At 33.5% G+C, this 18,320-nt stretch overlaps 1 protein-coding gene across 6 annotated transcripts; it reads left to right on the top strand.

Annotated features, from left to right (window-relative positions):
- Positions 1 to 1,913: 1,913 nt before the first annotated feature.
- On the top strand, positions 1,914 to 15,710 carry KERA (keratocan). Of its 6 annotated transcripts, XM_068668041.1 has the most exons (6): positions 1,914 to 2,037; positions 5,945 to 6,092; positions 8,018 to 8,176; positions 8,294 to 8,389; positions 9,620 to 10,512; positions 14,547 to 15,710. In XM_068668041.1, the coding sequence occupies exons 5-6, from the start codon at positions 9,627 to 9,629 to the stop codon at positions 14,717 to 14,719; spliced, it is 1,059 nt and encodes a 352-aa protein (XP_068524142.1). In that variant the 5' UTR covers positions 1,914 to 2,037; positions 5,945 to 6,092; positions 8,018 to 8,176; positions 8,294 to 8,389; positions 9,620 to 9,626; the 3' UTR covers positions 14,720 to 15,710. The 6 variants fall into 6 exon arrangements, with proteins under 6 accessions (XP_068524142.1, XP_068524151.1, XP_068524115.1 ...); XM_068668050.1 differs by lacking the exon at positions 8,018 to 8,176 and having other exon boundaries at positions 8,297 to 8,389; XM_068668014.1 differs by lacking the exon at positions 8,018 to 8,176.
- Positions 15,711 to 18,320: the final 2,610 nt, after the last annotated feature.

Raw genomic sequence — 18,320 nt, 5'->3', positions numbered from 1 at the left:
TACTAGCTGACACAAGGGAAGAAAAGATGAGCTAAATCTGTGCTTCAGGGCATTCACCTTGAATGAAGGAATGTCAGATTGGATGCCTGGGGCATTTTATTATGGAAAGGAAAACAGTTTTCTGTTATGGGCTGTGACAGGAAACAATTTTGCCCATATGTCTACGTGCTGCAACCAAAAGACAGATTTCTCTCTGAGGGAAAAGGACCTTCCAAAATTGCCCAACTTGAGCAAGTTCAAGGTTTTTTTTTTTTTTTTTTTTTTTTTTTTGTATGTTTGTTTGTTTGTTTTTTTAAACATATATATGTATACATATATATATATATATTTTTTGGCTGGTATTTACATGCCTTTGTCTACATGTCCAGACAGATGTAGATATATAAACAAGAGAGGAAGCTTTATTTAAAAGCTTTATTTAAAGAAAAGTTATACTGTTCTTCTGGCAAAAGAAGGCAAATCATACTCATTGCACAAGGAAAATTATACAGATCACAGAGTTTTTTATTTTCTCCAAGAAAACAATCATCAACAATGTTTTAATGAGTGTCTAAATTCATCACTAAGACAACACTAATAATACTTTTAGCTGTTAATAAAAAAAAAAATCCACATGACTTAAAATGGTTTATGAATGCTGCCTGTGCCTTCTGTCATATTTAGTCATAAGAGCTTAAGCAAACATAGATTATTCTGGTTATCATATAGGCCATGTTTTTATTGTTGCAGAAAACTACCTACTATAGAATCTCTGCAATGGAGGTTGGAAAAATCAAATATTTTTTCATACTCAGACTCTGTTAGTCTTTTTTGTTCCCAAGAGACAGGCACGAATTTTTATGAGGGAAAGCAGTAATGTCTAGGAAAACAATGAGAATGGCAGCACTATTTTTTTTATTACTTTTTTTTTTTTTTTTCCAGAAAACATAACCACCTCCTTAAAATGATATGACATTGGCTAACTTTAGGCTTCTATCATTCATTAGATGTGCAAAAACTCACATATCTTATATCTCTTAAGAATATCCCTTGAGGAGCTGCTTGCTAGCTGCATCTCTGAGGACAGTCTCATTGCCTGCAAGGTAGCACAACTTTCCTTTAATCATATATTTTCTTAATAGATATATGGGCTCCTTGCAGCAGTTGTTATGCCAGCACTCATCAGAGAAAGACACTACTATACTACAATATTACTGACCTAGACAGCTTCTGTTTCAGGAGCTGTTAGTATGGAAGTTGCAGCTCCTTGTATCATTTCCACTGTAGCTCTAACAGTTCTTGTATCACTTAGTAGCACAGCCACGGAGATTGGCACAGTTGTCAGGTAGCCTTTGGATATGCAAAGAAAATGGGCTGTTAGATTTAACTGTATGGACAGTTATGCTGTGCAAAAGAACATTTTTGGTGTCTCCTAGCATGAGATAAGTTGTGCAAGAGAGCAGTGTTATCTGATCAGCCTGACTAGAGAATACATTCCAAAAAAATTATAAAGACACTTTGGAATGTACTGTATAATATCTGTAAAAATATATTTCTATTGAAACATATATGAGATTACAGACAGAAGCACTGGAAGTTTTTATAAATTTCATACCCTGTAAAACAATTTATTAGTAAGATATCTAGAAGATAAACAAGGCTGAGCAATGTCTTTTAATTTTTATTTTTTTTTCATGAACTTTCCAGTACCTTGCCATGTGAATCTGCTGTACATCTTACTTTATAGACTGGTTTCCAAATGGAATAAAAAAAAATGTTTCGTGAACTTCACATTTAGTTTTCACCATGAGGACCATTTTACTGCCAAAGAAATAAACATCAAAACTAATAAGTTCTCAAAAGAATGCCAAAATTATATGCAACTCTGTGTTTATTCTGAAAAGGAATTGTGATTTTGTGTATAAAAATAAGATTTTTTTATTATTTTTTTTTTAATGCAGGTTCCTAAATGTGGGAAAGAAAATTCATCCCCTGCAGGATTTTTCAGTCCCACTCTGAACTAGTGAATCTAGTCCCACTCTAGATTCAGGATGACAGGTATCCAAAACCATGGCATGAGTTGTATATACCTGTATAGTACAGAAAGAAACTAGTCAGTTAGCTCTGGGCTTCATAGAAACTGTGTGATGAGTGGGAAATCAGCTAAGATAAAGAGTAGGCAATGATGGAACATGACCATGCTCCTTTATGGTCTCTGGAATGCTGCAGCATGTTTGGATAGTGATGGATGCATTAATTCTGGCATGGAGCTGGGCTGTGCATCTTTCTTCAGAGAAGAAGATGTTGTCAATTGGCACCAAAGTGCTTATTGAGGAATTTCATCTACAGTATAAAGAGATAGTTTCAACATATTTTGTCTGGAAGGATGATTAACAACTGGAGTGGTCATGGTGAGTGAGATTCTAACTTCAAGTTAGGACTCTGGAAGATAGCATGAATGCCTTTGGAAATGCCAATTCTGGAAAATTACAAACATCATGACAGTTAATTTCAATATTTTCCAGGGAGTATCTACATTACAAATTAGACCAAAATATGTTACAATTAATGGAATATAAAATTTGGGCTACATTTTCATACAGCTTATACCATTTGGATTTTCTTTTTAAATATTAAAAAATCACCTGATCCTTGAATTTCTCATTTGGCAAAATAAGTATAGTATGGTTTTATTATAAGAGGACTACTATATATATACATATATATATACATTTCAATAAGTTTTCTCAAAGAAAGATTTTTCTTTCTTTGAAACTCTTGTTATTCTTTTCAGAAGACAAATCTTTCTATAGGTCTAAGCTTCTCAGAATTAGGTTCCCTCTTGTGGGAAGCTAAATGTAGAAGAATTCAAACAATTTGCACTTCTTAAACAATAGAATTAAATAAGAAAACAAAAGAAACACTACTACAAAGATTCACTATCTGTTTTCACTATCTATTTTCACTATCTTTGTGCTACCTTCAAGTATTTAATCAATGATAGCTTACTTTTCAAAACTGGAGATATACAAAATAGTCATTGAGTGACTAATTCATGTTTTATTTTATCATTATTTTCCTATTAATCATTTAAAAAGTCATATGGAGGGCCAAGAACTCGGTGTATGTGTTTAACTGACAAATGTGTAATTTGGGTACTTAATTTAAGATACACTTACCATATAGTGTTGTACATCTAACATTTTAAAAATCAGGTTCCTGTTATTAATGTAGGATAGATTTGTCTCAATATTGAAATTGATGAAAACTTGAAAACAAACTAAGGTAAGAGATTAACAAGTACTTTTACCTGGTAGGTAATCTAAATCTAGCTAGCCAAGGTAAATACCAGATCTTGGCATTGTGTTGTGGAACTTTTGTTGTGTGACTGTGGTAAAGAGCTTAAAATATAGAGAGAAAAGCAACAGAGAGACAAATCATTCCTTAATGAAGCATATTCAGGAGAGCTTGATATTTTCAATAAAAGCTGAGCTACTGTGTTCTGAATTTTGCTGCTATGCAAGGATCTCTTTAAACTGAAATATTAATTTCATAAGGAAGTGAGGGTGTGCAGAAAGTAAACCATCAAAATATTTTTCCAAACTTTTAGGATAAAACCAAATCTTCCTAAATCCCATATAAACCAAGAGTTAGGTGATATTTGCATTTCACAACATAAGCCAGCTCAACAGTTTTCCAGGATTCCCTTAACCAGTGCTTCCTATTTGAACCTGAGAGCTCACCAGGTAAACTTGGTGTACTTCATCTGAACACATATGCACAGAATGCCTGTTTAAACAGGAGAGACATCTCCTAACTGAGAGGTCTAGGCAGGCAGTTCTAGGTTGTATTTAGCTTTGGAGTTTGATCCTACCTTCTCTGTAGCTAGGAATGTAGGCACCAGTGCCCCAGCCTTCTCTTGAACCTCTGTACTGTTCAAGAAGGCTGTTTGAAGGACTGTTGAGGAGAGGAAAATTACAAAGTCTTGAAATTACTTTAAGAGAAGGAGAGGGTCAGAGTTCCTGCTCCTAAATCTGTTTTTGATGTATGTTTGGTTTTGGTTGTTTTGTTGTTGTTTGTTGTTGTTGTTGTTGTTGTTGTTGTTTTTCACCAGGAATGATGTGAATGTTGTGAAGTACCATGTCTATAGGTGCTGGGTCCGGCCGCTTGGGCTAACTGCATTGTCCTTTGAGCTAGACTGATGCCCTCACCCATCTTCTTTATTTTATGCTGCTTGGTCTTGCCAACCTGACTGCATATCTTTTAAAATAAGTAGAAGCTATTATTAATTGCAATATATCATGCAGGGTAATCTTTTGTCCTTCTGACTCTGAGAACAGCCTGAAAAGGAAAGCTTCTTCTCTATGTTTTAAGCAACAATGCAAAAAGAGAAATATATCACCACTAAGTGCCAATCTGCAGAAGTGAAAGAGGCAGAGTGAACCCTGAATAAATATAAACACCTGGATTAAATGGATCACACGGCTGTCTGGAACTGCAGAATATATGGTGAAAGGTGCTTAAACTGTGCACAGACTTTGTTTCGGCAGATTTTGAATCATCACCATTTTTCCAGTCGCCCTGAAGAGAGTTTAAGAGAATTTTGGGGAAGGCAAACTGATTTTCCTTTTAGGCAAGAAACCTAAAATTTTAGTAAAGTAGTACCTAAATTAGGCACACGGGATTGCAGTCTTTGTTAAATGGAGCAGTCCACAGTGCTGGTGAATTAGCTCTGCTTGCAGTGTACTCCTGGGTTTGCTGGTAATGAACTATACACATGCTTGATGTTTAACAGACCTTGCTTCATACTAAATCTGAATCATATGGCAGCCATTATTGAAAGAAAGCAACGCATTTCTTCCCTGTCAGCAATGTTGATACTGAAACAGAGCAACTGTTCTTACAGCAGTCTCAGTTGTCCATATCTCTTGTCTGTGGTTCTTTCTAGTCTTTGACCTTTTAGCCATTCCAGTCTTTCTTAATCATATGGGCTATTCAATTCCCAAACAAGTACACCACTCTGTTCAAGGAGATTTTATTGCCCTCTGTGGTTATTGGTGTCCCTCAATCTCTGATTTTTTTTGACAGTGACTGTTATGACATTGATTAGCAATGTGGACCAGTGGGAGAAATATGGAGCAAAAATTCTGTAATAGTTTCAGACATTCTTCTTAAACTAGGATAATTTCAGCCATATTTTTTAAAAGACGTCTAGGATCCACGGAATAGGTATTTGCAGGATTTTTATTATATTCATGTTTACACTTCCTTTTATTGTCATGTGATAACATTGCAAGCACAGGGGGTTGGACCCGATGATCTCTTGAGGTTCCTTCCAAACCCTACAATTCTGTGATGCTGAAATACAGTTTTAGAGATAGTTCACGATCTCAGAAACGTTTTGTGTTTCAGTGATATTTGTCTTTGATTGCTCAGCTTTGCAACTTAAAAGTGACCTTGTTAACACAAAACTCTCAGTCCCCTCTTACTGAAAATAAGGCTCTGGAAAGTCTCTCAAGTTGGATACTCACATTGAAAAGCCTCCCAAACCATTAGTCATTTTTGGAAATCTTGGCTATGGCCTTTTATTAGTCTGTAAAACTTTATCACCATATATTTCACCCTTTAAATAATAAAGATGATGGAGAACCATACAAAACAAATGCATGAAGGAGAATTTGTGGGTAATCTTAATGGCTTCATGGAAAGTAGACTTTTCTGCAACATCTGCTTGGGCACCCAAACAGTCACATGTTCCTGAAGAGCTCTTTCCAAAACTTGGGAGTGCATGTGAGAATACATATTGCAGCCATCACAGTCTTGATATATTCTTAAAAATATTATTGATTTTGAGGAATTTTGTCTCTATTTATTTATTTATTTATCCCTACAGTTTGCATCAGTAAAAAAAATGCACCTTATAAAGAATCTCTTAGCAAATGTTTTTGTTCTTTTCTTCTCCTAGTGAGGAACTGCATCTTTAAAAGGGATGGCAACATATGTGTTTGATAAGGATCAAATTTATGGTCTCCAGATCCACAAAGGTCTCATTGTGACCCGCTTTCCTTTGCTAAACAGTAGTTCACTCAAATAGTACCACTACCTGTCACAAGGTAAGGCAAAAGTCCCTTGTCCATGACTTCTGTGATAACATAATGAACATCTGTACATGATTAGCAGGTTAAAGGGTAAATTCAGACCCTCCTGAAGTATAAGATAAATTCTTTCTTTTTAAATGTGCAACATCTGGGAACTTGTATTTAAGTGTGTCACAGAAGATATCTGCCACCAGTACTCACTGTTTAAAACCTTTCAGTATAACATTTGTGAAGGTCTTGGCTTGTTCTTTAATAGTGAACAGATCTCAGAAAGTCCATATCTTCACTATGTACTCCATGAAGATTTAGAACAAATACAAACCAGATTTGCATTGTATTGTCTGGCTTTGACAAGAATCATAGATACACTTTTCATGTTGAAGCCTCCTTAAACCATTTGTTACTGAACTCACAGCTATTGTAACATTCATACAGTAGCACTTTCTGCTTTTACCCACCTCTCTTCTGTGGAGTCTAGCTGACCATCTTTCTTGTCATTAATATGCAGCACCATGACTGCTGCAGGATGTCAAAGGTAACATTTTAAGGCCTAGGTGTTTAAAATGGCACACATAGTGAAAAATTGAATGTTGTACATATAATTTTTTGTTTACAGGCATTGCATCTACTCAAAGATAGAAACTTTAATTTTGAGGTATAGGTATAGATTGTTTTCATATAATTTAAGATTTTGAAATGTTCAGCATAGCACTCATGAAGGAATCAGTCTTATCCCTTACTTACAAGAAAGCCCTAATAATTTGTATGAAATGCTGGAGAGTCTGGAGTTCTAATAGGGTGGAACACATAAACACTTGTTTCATTTTTAAGCACATACTTACATGTAAACTATGTAAAAATAACAGGTAATGAGGATGTATTTCATTCCTATACAAAGTAGCACAAATATTTACTCATGAACAAATTTTTGTTATGTGTTTAACATTAACCTTACTGAACTCACTGGAAGCTGAACACATACTAGTTGATTTACACCTTTTTGTTTTTGCAAGATAACACAGAAGAGTGAGGATTAAAATGAAGATTATATTACTAGATATTTCTTTCTGTTCTTAAATGTGTTTTTTTAGACATTCTTAGGAATCAAAGTATTAAACATTATGATATAAGTTGTTAGAGATTTTATTATTAAAATGAATTAGACTAAACTCTAATACATTATATAAATTTTATAACTAATATAAACATCAAAGTTATGAGGATATATTTTGTTTTTAGAGTATTTTCATTAGCTTTCCCCTTAAAATGCTTAGGCTCTGTCTTTGAATGTCTAGTTTTTCTTATATTCATCTGTTACTTTAAGTTTGTACCAGAAAAGAAAACAAAGTACTTAACATCAGAAATATGTGTCTATGCTTTGGAAAGCAAGTTGGCTGGAAAGTGTTTACTTCAGATCGATGATAAAACAAGATAATTAATATGTGCCTTGATAATTAAAAACAGAGATCACTGCAGGAGGCACTGGAGAGCATGAATTCTTTGACGAAATATATGCAAATATATATATAAATAAAAAAAAAAAAAGCATGCTTTAATCCTTAGAGAAATGGAAATAGATGTTATTAAAAAATTCTTAGCGAATGCTTTTGCTATCTTCTTCTCTTAATCAAGAATTATGTCTTTAAATGGCATGTCAGCATCTGCATTTGATCAAAATCAAATAAAAGATTTCCGTAGGAGCAGATGGCACTGTTTTTCATTCATTGTGGCCAGTTCAGGTATCATGAGAATGAATTATGATGCAAGCAAGCTTTGCATGTAAAGTATCAATTGACAAAAATGTTGAATAAAGGTACATTTTGTGTTACCTGTTTCATCTAGACCAGTTCCTCTCATCTGCTAAACTATAAAAATCAAACTACTTCAACTCTGTGGCTGTTTGACATTAAAACCAGTATTTCCTGTCTTTTCTTGCTTAGGTGCTGAGGTGCCTTAGCTATTTTAGGGGTTAAAAGCTGTAGTCACTGATGCGTATATATTAGGCTGTATTCATAGAACACAGCTTGTAGCCTGAGTCAGGCTATTACGGTCTAACAACAGTGACCAATAGAAAGAAAAGAAGATCCAAGAAAGCTGAGGTAAGCCCAAATTCTGAAGCAATGTCAAATTAGAAACAATAGCTAATAAGGTGTGTATGGTAATACAGCTGGGAATGTTAGCATTCATTTCAAGTTTTATATGCTATTAATTCTTAGAAGAACAGGAAGCAAAACACAGTGGTTAGCAGCCAAAAGGAGCCAAACACTGATTTTTAACTGGCTTCAGATAGCTCCAAGAACTTGACTAACAAGGTAAATTACTTTATATTTATTTTTAAAAATGTTATTAAAGTACTATTTCGCTGTGTAACTTAAATATGCTATTCTTCAAATACTTGGAATATTTCCAGATAGCAGAATGTAGGGCTGTAAGATCTGTAGGATACTGCACTTGTTACTGGTAATAACAAAAATGAAAACTATTAAATGACTACATATGATATGCAGAGATTAACTGAGCTATTAACCTTACTTTTTCATTAACCATATGAGAGAATTCCCTCTGTATTTAAATACTATTTTTGCTAAAACTAATCTCTTTATTTGACCAGAAATCTCAGCTCTCACTTACCTCTTCATTGCAAAAAAGAAAAAAAAAAAAGAGTTTGTGAAGCCTTTGTGCTGCATAGATATTTCCTGTTGTAGCAAATTATCACTGAAAATGTTGCTCATTTTTTAATGATAAAAGAGTATAAACAAAGCAAGTAATTAAGTAGGTAAAACTGATACAAGAAGCATGAATGTATATGATATACTTTCTTTAGGACTTTTTCTGTAATTTAGATCAGGCATTTATTTTGGCTGTTTGCTTTAGAGAAAAAAAAAATAAAAAATTAAAACTTTGGATTTGAAAGAGAGAGGGAGGGGAAGGGTGTCCATATTCCGTCCAAGCTGTTTAAGAACATGCCCAACAAACAGCTGTTAAAACACTCTTTGATCTTTCACTTTTCTGTGATGACAAAAGACCTGGAAAATCTGATCCAGATGCCACTATAATTTAGGACAGAGGAAAAACAGAAAAAGATTTCAAGATTAATTTTAAATGGACTAACACTGACTACAAAGGTATAAAGATCATCATAGTATTGATAGCATTATTGAAAATAATACAGTTCCTTAACTAACTTATGCAAAACAGCACTTATTTCCTTATTTAAGGAAAACTTAAATAAATTTATAAGAAGTAATGATTTATTGTCAGAGAAATGATCCGTGTTTTCAGATTCTTTGAAATTATATCTGAAAGAACATCTGTTAAATTGGTAGTAAATGTAAAAACTAAGTTGAATCAGGAAAATGTTTAACATTTAACACTTGTATTACTGTTAAATTTGTCCTGAACATGCTATATTAATGCCATAGGTAACTGAATTTGGCTGTTCATAAAGGAAATATTATTTGCAATGTAATACAGTTTTGTTAATCTGGTATATTGTTAGAGAATTGTGTTAAAACAACTAATTGTTTTTCTCCCCTTCCAAGGCAAAAGATGACTCTAAAAGTCTGTCCAAGCCTTTTGCTCTTATTCTTAGCTCATTCTGTGTGGACTCGAACTGTGAGACAAGTTTATGATGACCTGGATCCTGAACATTGGTCTCACTACACTTTTGAGTGTCCACAAGAATGTTTTTGTCCTCCTAGTTTCCCCAATGCATTATACTGTGATAACAAAGGTCTTAAAGAAATACCTGCAATCCCAGCAAGAATTTGGTACCTCTATCTTCAAAACAACCTAATTGAAACAATTTCAGATAAGCCTTTTGTGAATGCCACTCATCTGAGGTGGATAAATCTGAATAAGAATAAAATTACCAACAGTGGAATTGAAAGTGGTGTGCTGAGCAAGCTGAAAAGGCTGCTTTACTTGTTCCTTGAAGATAATGAATTGGAAGAGGTGCCTGCTCCATTACCAGTGGGCTTGGAACAGCTAAGGCTGGCTAGAAACAAAATCTCCAGAATCCCAGAAGGAGTCTTCAGCAACTTGGAAAACCTCACTATGTTAGATCTGCACCAGAACAATTTGTTGGACAGCGCTCTTCAAAGTGACACCTTCCAAGGACTCAACAGTCTTATGCAACTCAACATAGCAAAAAATTCCCTTAAAAAGATGCCTTTAAGCATTCCAGCTAACACACTGCAGCTGTTTTTAGACAACAACTCCATTGAAGTGATACCAGAAAACTACTTCAGTGCAATACCCAAAGTGACGTTCCTTAGGCTGAACTATAATAAGTTATCTGATGATGGTATTCCCCCAAATGGGTTTAATGTTTCATCTATTCTAGACTTACAGCTGTCTCATAACCAGCTCACTAAAATTCCACCTATCAATGCTCGTCTTGAGCACCTTCACCTTGATCACAACAGAATCAAAAGTAAGTGTGTATTGTCAATTAACATTAATTCTTTGAAAATGACTGTTTAACTACAAAAATTATTATTTGAAAACAAAGAGTAAAAATGTGCCACAGGCTATAGGGAGATAAGCAAAAAAGCTCCCATGGGCCGATTTTCAAGTCAGTTTTAAATATGACAACCAAATATATTTATGTAAGTAATACCACATTTGATTTGTTAATTCAAATACTGAAAATAAATAAATAAATAAAATAAAATACAAGCAGATCAGAAGGTCAGAAATATAGGTGGCTTAAGGAAATTTTTTCCCTTCACATTTTGATTATTGCATACATATATATATACATACATACATATTTATATATATATACATATATATATACATATAGACTGCTAGTTTTCCAAAGCTCATGAGCATCTTAGAAGCTTCACTAAGCTAACAGAAACAAAGATCAGCTGATTTGAACATCTCTCTTTTACCTAAGTTACTTAAACAAACAAAAAAAGGGAGCCTAATGTGAGAGACCCTTAAAGCAGAATAAAATGTTATCTGCAGTCAAAATGGTCTTTTTCTAATAGAACATTGTGGCTATTGAATATTTCAAGCTTGAATATTCTACCCATGTTTTATTTTTTTATGTATGAAATGCTGGTATTTATCATTAACCTTTCTTCCTGAAAATTCTTTTAACTAACTTTACAGAAACTTCATTCTACTAATGCTTATCTCCTGAAATGTCTTCTTTGTATAAATGACACAAGACTTTATTCTCAAGGCAATAGAAGCCCATCATGTCATAATTTTGCTTCTAGCAATGTTTCAGGCATTCATCCTTGTACAGCAAGAACATGGTAGTTAGGTATATAGGGTAGAGAGAGCATCTGCTCACAAGTTCTGCAGATCCTTTAAGATCCAAGTTCCTAAATCCCTTAGTTTACTTATCTGTGGTTGCCTTTTGCTAGGCAGTACAGTAAGCTGTTTCATGCCAAAATCAAAGTAATCACTTTCTAATTATCACTGTACAGAATATATTCACCTCTCCACATTTTTCATCTTGTTACACTGATTTAATTGAATAAATGGTTCCTTACTTCTCTGTTGTATTACCATAGTTCACAAAGATACTAAAAATAACAATTTGGCTGCTCTATCAAAGAAAAATATACCAGAAGAAGATAACCAATAATAATTTAATTAATTGAATGCAGCAAATCAAATGTATGAAACCTCATAAAGACAAATAAATTTTGTACAACCCAAACATATTTAACTGGCCTGCAAAAAGCCTAACAGTTAATTAAAGTTAGGGGTCATGACATATACTGTCACTGAACATGTTTCATTGCCCCCTTGGCTGCAAAGAGATTTAGCTTAATTGTTTCACTGAATGGCCTCAGGAGTAGACTTTATCTCCTGTCTCTTTAAATGGATACTAAATTAAGATCAATGGAATATAACTTGCCCAGTTAAGATGTGTTTTGTGTCCAGGTAACACAGACCCTTTGAAATCCTACCAAATTATTTTATTTTATTTAATAAGATAAAAAAAATATGTTAAAACCAGGAAAAGTCACACACCTAGTATCATTTTCCAATTAGTCTGTCATAATAATTTTCTACAAGATTTACATTATTAAATGTCTTTACCACTTTTCAAAATGGGACATTCATTAACTGCTTAATCACTTTGAAAGGTTGTTCTTTTTATTTATTTATTTATTTATTTTCCCAATGAGGATTTACTCTAAGTAGCCGTGTATAAAATGGTCAAATAAACTTTTTAAAAAAAGAAGTCTTTGGGCCAAGCAGCAATACTTTTCTATCAGAATCCATTATATAGCATTTGGAAGAAAATGGTAAAATAGTACAAGTTCTAGATTCTGACTTATTGTCAGACCCCTGAGCTATAACTGCTACTGGCTTCTTTGCTGAAAGAACCCAGAAACATACAATTTGCCATGTTTGTCCTTGGCTGCAGTAGTTAATATATAAAAAGGAAAAAGGAAGTCCAACTATTTGAGTTAGACCACAATGGGTGCAGCTGTAGGTTACAAGATTAAACCAGAAGCATCCTCCTGATCATATATGTCATTACAGATTAATCTTCTATATAAACTCATTTTCTAAACGTTGAGAGGCTATGAGTTTTATTGGTAAAAAAAAAAAAAAAAAGATTCTTTCTGGTTCTTCAGCAGATACACAGTGTTAGTAAGTAATGAGGAAGCTTTCTTCTATAGCAGCTCCAGAACCTCATTTTTAAATATTCTACTTATCAATACTGTTGACCACATATGGATTCATGTTATTTGAATAAATCATCCCAGATTATAGTATCTATTTTGAATTAGTCATACAGTCTTCCAACTTAGGAAATGGAAAGTGATACACAATTCCAGAAGGAAATTCAATCCATTTTAGGGAGATCTGTATCACCTTTTGAATGTATCCATCTTTCCAAAGTTTATAAACAGAGTCAAATGATTTGCTTAGTCTGACACTATTGTCTGCATAGATCAGTTTAGGTGGATGCATTCCATACAACTGGATTGCCCTGTCCCTCTTGCTTCTGCTGGTAAAATTTATCAATATACCTATGAACCCCAAGTTTGAACGAGAAGAAAGAGAGACTTTTACTCTTCTGATAATTTGGCAGGATTTGTTACTTACAGGAGGAAAACAGTAAAAGACCAAACCTCTTCATACCACACACCATCAAGAAATCATTTCACAGGTTGCTTGTTACATAATTTCTTGCTCACATTAAGGTTGGAGTAATTAACCCAGTGAAGACTATTATACTGAGATATTCTCTAGATCAGAGAACACAGAGGTTTAGAGTTCATTTGAAGCCATCTTGTTTCCTAGGGACAGCATTTTGACTTGAGAAGATATATTTTCTGCTACATAATGTCGATTCATTTGTAAAACTTGGAAATACCATGTAAATATTGTTTCCATAATGATAGTCTCAAGCTTCCTGCTTCATTTTCACACAAGAAAAAAAAGTTGTACCTTGTTTCTTCCAAGAATATCAAATGCCTTCCCAAAATATCAGATGAATTAATAAAATTTCACAAAATAGGCAAAGAGGATTTGATATAATATTTCTGATAAAATATGCAGTCCTTGCCTGAATAGATGTATTTATCTAGTTTCCATGACAAAGATAATGTTTGTTTCCAAGGTGTTGCAAACATCTGTACTATGTTATTCAGAAATATTATTTTTCTTTTGATCAAATCAAATCAAATCAAATCATGTTTTATTTTAAATGAATTTTGGGGTTTGTAATCAGATATTGTGAATATACTATTGTTGATATAATATGTGGATATTATTATTGCTAAATACATGTATAAGGGAGAAAAATGGCAAAAAGCTTTTCTTTTTCTGTTTCTAGGGTACTCAGAAAAAAAAATCTGTTACATTCTCTATTCAAGTAGTTTTTGCAGGTGGTCTGGCACCAACAAGATCTTAATGCAGTCAGATTAATCACTAAAGACTGTAATTTGGTCCAAGTAATTTGACATCTTTGATAAGCCAACACCGCCAGTATTTTCTAGAATAAGGCTGAAGTAGGTCAATATTGTTATCATTTTGAACATGACATCTTCAGTGAAGTGTATCTGCTAAAAATTGTGCACTATAATTGCAGTAAGAGGTTTGAAATTCCTCAGCATTAGCCTTGTTTTGGTCCCTCTGAGGTCAAAGAGCTATGTCTCAATAAATACAGACAGTTGTCTAAGCTAGTCTCTGTCAAAGAAAAATCTCTGTCCAAGAAAAAATTGTGTATCTTATGTATCTAGTACCTTTTAGTCATAATTACAGAACATTAAATATGCAATTCACTGTTCTAGATTACATTATTTAACATGTTTTATTACATTAACAACAAAGTAGTTAATTGTTAATTCTGTGTTTTTCCAACTCTGACAAGTGACTCCCATAAAAATACTGGTGAAAGGCTGTCATATTTGTCTTCTAAACACATTTTATCTTCATGAATCCTTCCCGTGGAAATTACCTAACATGTTTAATCTATATTTTCAGGTGTCAATGGTACTCAGATATGCCCAGTCTCAATTACTGTAGCAGAAGACTATGGTTTTTATGGTAACATTCCTCGCCTCCGCTATCTACGCTTGGATGGAAATGAAATTCAGCCTCCAATTCCATTGGACATCATGATATGTTTCCGACTACTGCAGGCTGTTGTCATATAAACATATTTCAGTGTCAGTCTTGTTCTGTGAGATCTCTAAGATACAAGTTTTGCTGGAATGAAACTTGTTCCAACTCATAAATCAAGAAGTAGCAGTTTTATTTTGACTTTAATTTGTTCTTTGCTTGCATCTTTTCTACAGCTGAAAAGATTGTTCTTCTTTTAGAAGAGATTTTGGATCTACATAAGACATTCTTAATACTTTACCTAAGAATTCCTAATGCAAATATGTTGAAAAACATCTATAGTACTATTCAAAATATTCCAAAAAGAATTCTTACCTACTCTATCTCTCTTGTCAAAACCTGTGATATCTAACCTATTAACATCATTGGTATAGACAAATTATATCTCCATGTAGTTGTTACCTAGTAACTAGCATGAAGAATGTGGATACACTTGGCTAAATATATGATAGAAAAATCATGTTTTACATGAACACTATCTATCAAAACTGTCAGTCTTTAGGATAGTCACTGTCTAACAATGAACAGCTACTTACCATGTAAATAATTCATAAATTGTTGTCATCCCTTGAAGATGGGAAGACAGATATTGGTATTTTAAGACATGAAATGTGTGAGATTTAGGCCCCAAAACAATATACCAAATATATATTGATATATGACTTATTCAGTGTGTGATTTCAAAATTGAAATACACTTATCCAGCTCAAATCCTTACAAGGGTATATGACATGAAATCTTACTCTATCAAAGTGACAATTTTGTGCTGTTTCTTTCTTCAGTATTCCATTTCTAATGTTGACATAATTTCTTTCTTCAGTTTTAGGACTGTCATTGAGTATTTGGTTTATATTTTGTTTCCCTAGAGATAAAACCAAGTAAAGTAATGATTCCCTATCACAGAGTAGGTGCTTCACAGAAATTAGAATGTCAAGTTAATATAACAGTAATAAATATAAAATTAGGAAATTAAGAGAAAACATTCCCTTGAATTGCAACTTTCAGAGTCTTCCCCCCCTCCCCCCCCCCCCCAAAAGCCTTTCAGAGGCCTCAGGCCTTATTCTCCTCCAGTGCACTTCTGTATATAATTCAGTATAGAAACCCAACATAGAAATAATCTCTTTTTCTGAAATCCTATTATGAAAACCTTTATTATTGCAGTTCATTTTATGTGATTTCTGGGAAACTTCTGCCATTTTAGCAAAATATTTTCTGTTCCTCTATGTTCAATCTATATGAAAAAATACAGAAGATTTAAAAAGTCTCTACAGTATATATGCATGTTTACCTATGTTCTTTAATTTAGTAATAACATAGTAATTTATTTTTTGAAAAAAAAATTTGTGTGACAGTGTTACTAATTAAATTATAACGATCATCTGCTTGTACTTGGAAATTAATTTCTACTTCCAACAAAGAAAAAATATACATATTACAGTGTGGGTATTTAGAGGTATATATGCACATTATTATAAGTCCTAATGGACAATATTGGAAAGCATCCTAAAGTTCCAGCCAAAGATTATGACACTTTAGACACTATCTGGTTTTAAAACCAACCAACAAACAAAAAAGACTAACCCTTCTCCAAAGAGATGTCAAAATTATCTATTAGATAATTTAATCTATTAGAACTAAAAACATTCAGGGACAATGGAATGTGAATGTACTGAGTTTTCTTGGTAGGGACATTATGTTTTCTATAATACAATTGCTGTTAATGGTTGCTTTCCCTCAGCTGGGTTGATATCAACAGATTTTTTTCCAATTAATGATATGTGACTGTAGGACGGATAGCCTTATGAATTCTTCAAAGGTCTTTGTCTGTCTTCGGAACAATCTTTGTACATATGTGGATTGATCCTAAGGACTTGTAATTGGCAAATCCCAGTTAGTCTCAATGAAGACAAAAGTTCATGATACTTCCTTGGACAAATTTATTAAGTTGAAGAGCTGTTGTTACCAACTGCTTTATGTCTTACACCTTTGATACAACCAGCTGACTTCATATCTGGAAAGAGTTTAACAAAAAGAAAACCCCAAGTATCCCCATTTAGGCTAATTTGTCCCATCTTGATTGCATAGTAGAACGAAAAGTATCTATAGAATTAAATAATTCAATGTAAAATGAAAAATAGGTTTTTTACTGCACTGATCTTCACAAGATAAATCAACCTTAGTTGAGGGTTGAGCAGTTTTACTGCATTCATAACTCTATTTGCAATGGTCTTGATGTTCTAAATATTCTGGGAAAGTTGGTGAAATTCCCTCTCAGATTCCAATAACAGGCCTAAATCACATCATTTTTGAATCACATGACTGTATTCATGCTCAAATCTTTCTGCTATCACAGATGAATCAAACAATATAAAGGAAATGGGAAACTGATGTAGGCTTTCAGCCACATCTCATCTAATTCATTTGTCATGCCAGAAGACTATAAATGAAACAGTAAAACACACTGCCTTTTTCCCTATGAAGAGGATCTCTAAAACAATGTAAAAAGCATCATTGTGCTTGAAAGTCTGATGTTAATTCTTCCTAATCCATGGTTTCTCTAACTCTCACCACTGATATTTTATGGTTCAGAAAAAGTGCAGCCTCTTCCACTGCAAGGAGGGAGGAGCAGACCACTCATCTGTCCAGTCTGAATGCACAACTACCATCATAAAGTTGACATCTGTTTCACTTAATTACCAAAGTGCATTACAAACTGATTTGAACGGATTATCATGTAAAGAAGCAACTATGTTTAGAAGAAGTATGTAAAACAGAATAAGTCAAGTCACCTTAATAACACTGCAACTATGGTCAATAGCTAACCAAGCCACAAATACCTAGTGCTTTGCCAGAAATGCATATTAGGTATGAGTTAATTTTGAAATGATGACAGTTAACACAGATGTGTTAACACCTCAGCTCAGCGTATGGATGGTTGCACTGTAAAGAAAAGCATTAAAAAAGTGAGGCTCAAGAAGTGAGAAGTACCCAGACATTTCTGACATATCTGCCAACTTGACTGAAGTTTGCATTATGAATTTATTAAAAGCCTGTAAATTTTTTTTAATGTAGCTGGCTCTGCAGAAATAAATCCTTTATAGACGCTGCCAGCATAGTTAAAAAACAAAACAAAACAAAACAAAACAAAACAAAAAAAACTAAGAGTTGACCAGCTTCATAAACTTCTCTAGCATTTTCTGTTTCTTTCTCACTATTCCAAGCAGTTTGTTACCACTTTCTTCTTCTTCATTTTTAATGAAAAACACCACAATGACAATCATCTGCAGAGATTCCAGTGACCACAGAAGTTTGTATGAAGCTTGAAGGAAAAAATATAAACAATAAGAGGTAAATTTTTTGAAGATGACTAGCAAGCCAATTTGCATGTTTGTGATTACAAATTCCAAGACATATCCAGTGTTATGCCTGCATTCAGTGTGCCTTGCTGCACCCAAATGGTTTCCAGTTTTAGTCACATATACTTCCTCTCTTTTTTCAGCCTAGAAAATATATTTCCTAATATTATACTGTAGTTAGTTACATTATCTATCTGGAATTCTATTACTCTAACATATAAATTGCTATGTTGGGTGTTGAACAACTAGTATCCCATTTCTGCAATGTGTGACAAAGAAT

This window comes from Anas acuta, chromosome 1 (assembly GCF_963932015.1).
Source record: "Anas acuta chromosome 1, bAnaAcu1.1, whole genome shotgun sequence".
Lineage (NCBI taxonomy): Eukaryota > Metazoa > Chordata > Aves > Anseriformes > Anatidae > Anas > Anas acuta.
The sequence above is the reverse complement of the archived record's forward strand: the minus strand, read 5'-3'. Positions and strand labels throughout refer to the sequence as shown.

Coding starts and splice junctions, on each gene's coding strand:
- KERA (XM_068668050.1), top strand. CDS start 9,627: ATGACTCTAAAAGTCTGTCCAAGCCTTTTGCTCTTATTCTTAGCTCAT. Junction 10,513..14,546: donor TGATCACAACAGAATCAAAA/GTAAGTGTGTAT, acceptor CTATATTTTCAG/GTGTCAATGGTACTCAGATA.